This window comes from Vicia villosa, linkage group LG6 (genome assembly GCF_029867415.1).
Source record: "Vicia villosa cultivar HV-30 ecotype Madison, WI linkage group LG6, Vvil1.0, whole genome shotgun sequence".
NCBI lineage: Eukaryota > Viridiplantae > Streptophyta > Magnoliopsida > Fabales > Fabaceae > Vicia > Vicia villosa.
In genome coordinates this window covers 159,852,127-159,858,707 of record NC_081185.1, presented here as the reverse complement: position 1 = coordinate 159,858,707, position 6,581 = coordinate 159,852,127, and the positions used below count along the sequence as shown (strand labels likewise).

Below are 6,581 nucleotides of genomic sequence, written 5' to 3'. Positions count from 1 at the left end.
ACGCGGTCCAGCTGAGCCACAACTAAAGCCCAATCACTTCACTTGACTTCAATTTTTGGTCCTTTATTTTTATATATTTTTAGTTAAAAAGATTTTAAATAAAATACATCATAAGATGTATCAGTCAAAAACACTTTAAGTTTGTATTTGACTTTTATACTTAATATTATACTCTTATTTTTTAGTGTTGTGAGTGATAGTTAAATATTTGTTTTGGAGAGTGCGAGTGTAGTGGGACCTTGAGGTGGTTAAGGGTAGTCTATATGTTGTAATAATTTTACATAGTGTTATTCTCTAATTGTCATTTGACAACAGTCGTGATTTTTTCTCTGATTTTGTAGTTTCCACATTAATCTCTTGTGTTGTTATTTTGTTCTTTTTTTCTCTATATTTTATTTTTTTTTTCCAATTAGTATCAGACCCTTAGTTTCGTGTGGTATAAAATTTTATATGTTATGTGGTTGCAGTTTTATCTAATCTTCCACATCACAAAAGAATTTGATTGGGAAAATTTTGTTTTGCTCTAGGAAAGGTTTTGGTTGCAATGTCAATTTTTTCAAGTGCACACTTAGGGAAATTTGATTTAAAAATCAATTTTTTCTTGTGGAAAATTCAAGTCAAAGATGCTTTGATACAATTAGGATTACTCAAGGCGTTGAAAAGAAAAATTTCCAATATGGAAAACAAGAAGTGGGAGGAACTAGATTTAAGAGCTTCTAGAACAATTTGCATGTCTTTGGCTAAGAATTTTCTTGCGAATGTTCTTGGTATGTCGTTAGCCAAAGATTTTTTAGAGAAACTTGAAGGGCTATATCAAGGCAAGGGCATATCAAATCGGTTGTTGTTGAAGGAACAGTTTCATAGTCTGCGTATGGATGAACATACAAAAGTATCTGATCATCTAAGTGTTCTCAATGGTGTTGTTTCTGAATTAGAAACTATTGGAGTAAAGTTTGGTGATGAAGATAAAAGCTTTGAGACTCATATGGTCTCTTCCATCTTCCTATGAGCATATTAAACTTGTTTAGATATATGGGAAGGAAACTTTGAGTTTTGAAGAAGTTGTTAGTAAAATTATTTCTGAAGAAAAAAGATTGTAGGGTGAGAATAATACTTCATCAAACTCGATGTCGGTTGCTAGAGGAAGGCTTTCTATGAAGAAAAATAATGAAATAAGTGTGAATATTTTGAAAAGTGGAAAGATTGGACATATAAAGTATAAGTGTCATGATGGTGCAGCGTCTGAGAAAGGTTCTGAGTCAAATGCTAGTAATGTCTCTCTCACTGTGAGAGAGGATGATCTTATCTGAAAATTGAGAAATGTATTTTCATGATATTTTTCGCTGTCAAGGAAAAGGACAAGTGATTGCTAGCTGATTAAAACATGGGCATTAATGCAAATGTGTTGTGAGATTATGTAGATGGTTGAATAGCTTCCTACCAACATGAAAGTTGCACTATAAGTTTTCAACCTGATTTTTTGACATGTGAAAATTCTTGATGTGGTTTAGCTTCAAGTGAAGTATACTCTTCTTTAGGTGGAGTATGATAGTTTTTAAAACTATAATTGTCGGTGAAGACAATGTGAAAATTCTTGGAGTGGTGTAACTTTAAGTGACTATACTCTTTATGGTGGAGTATGATTGTCGGTGAAACAAAGAAAGTTAATGTATTACTTTCAATCAAGGTGAAGATTGTTGGGGTTGGTTGAAAATATTCATGTTGAAGAAGTCTCACATCGCTTAGTTTTGTGAATGAAGAGGGAGTCCAAGGCTGTATATAAGATTAAAGTTTTTCTAAATCTCACATCGTTTAGTTTAGTCAATGAAGAGGGAATCTAAGGCTATATGTATGATTCAAGTTTTTCTTTATAAAAAGAATCAGTCAAAAGCCCTTTAAGACTGTATTTGAATTTTTATATTTTTTCCTATACTCTTGTTTTAGAGTGTTGTGAGGGATATATAAATATTTGATTTGGAGAGTGCGGATGTATTGAGGCTTTGGGGTGGTTGAGGGTAGTCTATGTGTTGTAACAATTTTCATTTAACTATATACTAAGGAAATCTAACAGATAACATTAAAAAAATATGTGTTTGGTAATCTTGAGGTAATGTGAATTCTCTAGCTGTTCTTAGGCTCTAACATGTTGAAGAGATTTGAACTAGATATGAAACGATTGGCGGATATATGATCCCTCTTAAAGATTAAATATTTTTAATTGTTTCAAAGGTCTAGATCTAAGTGGCTTAGGAAAGGCGACACTAACTCTATCTATTTTCATGATTAATAGAGGTAGACAAAATGTTATCTAGGCTAAAGAGTGGAGGAGAAGATTGTATAGAAGGAGTGTCTAATATTAGGCAAGAGGTTTTTCATCATTTCTCTAGTATTTTTAAGACTTAAATGTGCTTTTGGTCCCTCCATTTTAATAATTTTTAACTTTTAGTATTCCATTTTAAAAATCTTTTTTTTTCCCTTAACTTTATTTTTCTTTGAATTTTGTTGGTCCCCTCTAATTTTGCATGTGGCAATGATAATTAAGATAAAAAATTATTTTTAATGAGGTACCAATAATGATTAGAATATTTTATTAATTAATATTTTTATTTGAATTAATTATTAATCTATTTAAGTATATTTGGAAATTATTTATTACAAATTTTAATAAATAATATGTATTTTTAAATATATTTAAATAATTGATTAAAATTTTAATGAAACGTTGTGGGCTTCTAAGGCCCATATTGTAACTACATTTTTCAATTCATTAGTCGATGCTTGTGTTAACTCTATAAACGAGAAATTTATATTCTTAGAAACTTTCAATATGAAGAGAGAATTTTAAATTTATTTAAAAGAATTTTAATTGGATTCATTGATAAAAAATGAGAGAAAATTATTTATTTATTTTTTTAATTAATAAAAAATTGTAATTGATTTTGTGTAAAACCAATAGATGTGCCTACCACCACTTTGCAAACAAGTCTCTATCTTCTGAGTTTTTTTTTTAGTATTTTGTACCTTTTCCATCATATCTGCATATTGTAAGATAAACTAAGCAAAATGCTTAAATTGGGAGTGCTTGCAACCTTGTTGATCCATGTAATTGTAAGATAAACTAAGCAAAATGCTTAAATTGGGGAGTGCTTGCAACCTTGTTGATCCATGTAATTATAAAATTGTTGTAACTATCTTATTAATAAATATGTATCCATGTAACTCTCTCAACAACAAAAAAAAACAATAAAAAGCGCCAACAAACTGATGATGAAATATTTTTTAATAACTCAACATTACCTTCCGTATTCGGCTCAAATCAGCACTGTACTGATTAAAATATAAAAAGTGTATAAATTCTAAAGATATATTAGATATAAATGGTAAGAGCTCAGATTCGATACTATGATCTAACATTACCTTAAAGTTCGATATGATATACTATAAATATATAGATGGTAAGTGCAAAATCCTCTAGAAATGAAATGTGTCGAACTGTCGATATCTATAGCGCAGAAAATTTGCAAATAACAATCCAAGTTTGGTATTTAGTCAAAGTTAGTGAAATACGGCTAGAACCTCTGCCAAACCTCTGACAAAATTTAGAAAAATCTCTAAAATTTGATGTGTAAAGTAACATGAAACTGAAATATTATAAGAAGTCCATTTTTCCAAATTGAGACAAACCTGGCTAGAAACAAATCACCGCCATTCATGCATTAAATAAATCTCAATTATACAATATCCCTAACGTTAAAAGTCAACACAGCAAAGAGGAAACAAACGTCTCCCACTTAAACTACCACTGAATGGTACACAGGAGGAAAAATTCATTTGACAACCTTTATAAGCAATTTTCAAAGGTTTCTAAGTGCTTGGAGTAGCTTCTTTACTCACTGTAGCTGCCTCGCCAGCGCTCTTGCCAGCAACATCTTGCTCACTACCTATCTTTCCAGCATCTTGTTCACCAGGCTTAGACACTTCTTGACCTATAAATTAGCAACCACAAGTTAGTGCACAAAATTACAAATATCTTGATCATGTTTTACAACTGCAAATTTCTTTCTATTCCATGTATTAATAATGTGCTTTATGTTCATAAAAAGGATTATAAACACACAGAAGAGCCAATACCAATGACAAACCGCAAGAAAAAGGAAACTAAGGGTGGGTAAAATGCAACAAATTGGTGATATAAACTGTATTCAAAATAAATTTTCTTTTCAATATATCCCTTATCCGAGTAGTGTCTCCTCAAATTGAAATTGATAACCCACAATATTACATATAAAATTCAAATTTAATATCTAATTGGTATAAATAGACAAACCTATATGTAAGAAGTTTTTTTAAATATTTAAAAAGTATACTACATTGGTATATAAAATCATATTGTTTTTTAAACTTCTTAAAAATACCAAACACATTTCAAGATATAGACGCAACCCTCTAAAGCCTTCAAAAACCAACTCCCAAACAGACCCTAATTGGTATAAATTGAAAAACCTATGTAAGAAGTTTTTTTATATGTTTAGAAAAGCTCTGCTCCATACAGTACGCATGAATCATGATACAAGCTGAAGAGTTACTTAATCAATCAATTCAATTTAGTTCCACAACTCAAGAGCTCCTCATTAATAACAATTAATGAGGAGATACACTTATAAACACAAAAATCCTTAATAATTAACCAATATTTAACATATCCTACTTCTATGTTACCATAAACTTCTTTTTTATTAAAACAGTAAGCTGCACTGCTTCTACATACAAGCATAATATATTAACATAACAAACCACAAAAAACTCTAACAACAACTAGCTTAATAGCCACCCCTAATTCCAAAAATCATGCATACTTCATAATCAAGTATTTCCTGTGCAGTGAACAGAGAGGAGAGAGAACAACAACCATAAAAATGTAATTATGTATGCATACCTTCATCATCACTCTCGTCAATATCATCCATTGCATCGGCACCACCCATTCCACCAAATTTCTGCAGCACAAGCAAGTAATTAAGTATTTACATACAACATATATAAATCAATAGAAGAACAGCAAATCAACTGAAAACATCACATACAGAGAAGTCCATTCCTCCCAGTCCTCCCATTCCTCCCAATCCTTCTAGTCCCCCCATTCCTCCCAATCCTCCCATTCCTCCCATGCCGCCCAATCCTCCCATACCTCCCATTCCTCCCATGCCGCCCAATCCTCCCATTCCGTCTTCACCGCCAAATTTCTGCAGCACAAAATAACATCAATAGAAGAACAATTAACCAATTGAATACATCACATGCGGAGAATTTCATTCATTCCATTGATAATGACACCTCCCATTAAATGATGAATAAAATATAGGCAATGCTAACAAGTGTACTAAAGATAGAAACATTATATTGTAAATTGTGAATTCAATTTCTTGATAAGTTAAAAATTGGTTTTCAAAGACATAATTTCTATTTGTTGATTCCTACCATGTTCCCTTAAGGCAAAGTAAGCAAGACCCTAGACAATAATAACAAAATGACACAATTAAGAAAAAAGACAACATATTGCATACCGAGAAATCCATTCCTCCCAAGTCCACATCACCACCTGACCAAAAAAAAACAAGGCAATTCAATCAAATTTCCAATAAACTAATTATATTGCCTTCCTCTATACAGTAAAAAAATCACATAACAGAAATACACACCTTCATCCTCATCTTCATCAACCCATTTATCCCAATCTACTTTCACATAATGTGGAGCCTTGCCTTCTCCACGTAGCAACCTCTTCCACCATCCACTCTCAGCCTTCTGCACTACAGTGAATATGCTTCGCACTCCTACACTGATTTTGCTCTCCTGCAACCAAATAATTGTCAAACAACACACATTAAACGCAACAACATTTTTTGCAATCGAATCATAAACACAATTATCATGTAAATGCATCTCACCTCTACATTAACCTTGTCAAAAAGCTCCAATTTCAGCTCATACTTGTTATCTCCAGCCCCAGCACTACCAGAAAAGATAAACTCACCCTCAGGGGTAAGATCAACTTTAGCATCTTTGGAATCAGCCAATTGAACTGTGAGGTAGACCTTGTCAGCTCTCTGAGCCCACTTAACCTCTGGATGACGACTGCATCATAAAAATCACAAACCACAACAAACAAAAATCACAATCAACAGATCCATTTCAAAATCAACTCCAACAACAAAAATAGCAACAAATTAATCGGTTATTCAGAATCATTTTCAGAAGTAAATATAACAGATAAGAAAAAAACAAATTAATCCATGAAAACACGATTGAAAGATTCAGACAAAAAATCGAGACGGTAATTAAAGAGAAATGGGGGAAAGGAAACGATTCAGAATAAGGAGAAGTGAGGATGAGGATCGGAGATGCGGGATTTGGGGTTCGTACCTCATATTGGATTTGATTGAAGAGTAGCGAAGAGGAAAAAGGTAGGTATACCGTAAAACCCTAGTTTCTTCTTTCGTTGGCTACAGAGAAAACCCCAAAAAATGACACTTATTGAGCTATCACTTTGGAAGAGTGGTATTTATATTTATCAATAAAAC

The 6,581-nt window shown here is 32.1% G+C and overlaps 1 protein-coding gene across 1 annotated transcript; it reads right to left on the bottom strand.

Moving 5' to 3' along the window:
* Positions 1-3,689: 3,689 nt before the first annotated feature.
* Positions 3,690-6,581, bottom strand: LOC131610834 (uncharacterized protein Os08g0359500). Its single transcript, XM_058882884.1, has 7 exons — positions 6,424-6,581; positions 5,949-6,135; positions 5,700-5,853; positions 5,565-5,599; positions 5,085-5,243; positions 4,937-4,997; positions 3,690-3,986 (listed from the first exon to the last, which is right to left on the bottom strand). The coding sequence occupies exons 1-7, from the start codon at positions 6,426-6,428 to the stop codon at positions 3,865-3,867; spliced, it is 723 nt and encodes a 240-aa protein (XP_058738867.1). The 5' UTR covers positions 6,429-6,581; the 3' UTR covers positions 3,690-3,864.

Coding starts and splice junctions, on each gene's coding strand:
- LOC131610834 (XM_058882884.1), bottom strand. Junction 5,854..5,948: donor TTGACAAGGTTAATGTAGAG/GTGAGATGCATT, acceptor ATTTGGTTGCAG/GAGAGCAAAATCAGTGTAGG. Junction 5,600..5,699: donor TGATGAAGATGAGGATGAAG/GTGTGTATTTCT, acceptor TTTTTTGGTCAG/GTGGTGATGTGGACTTGGGA.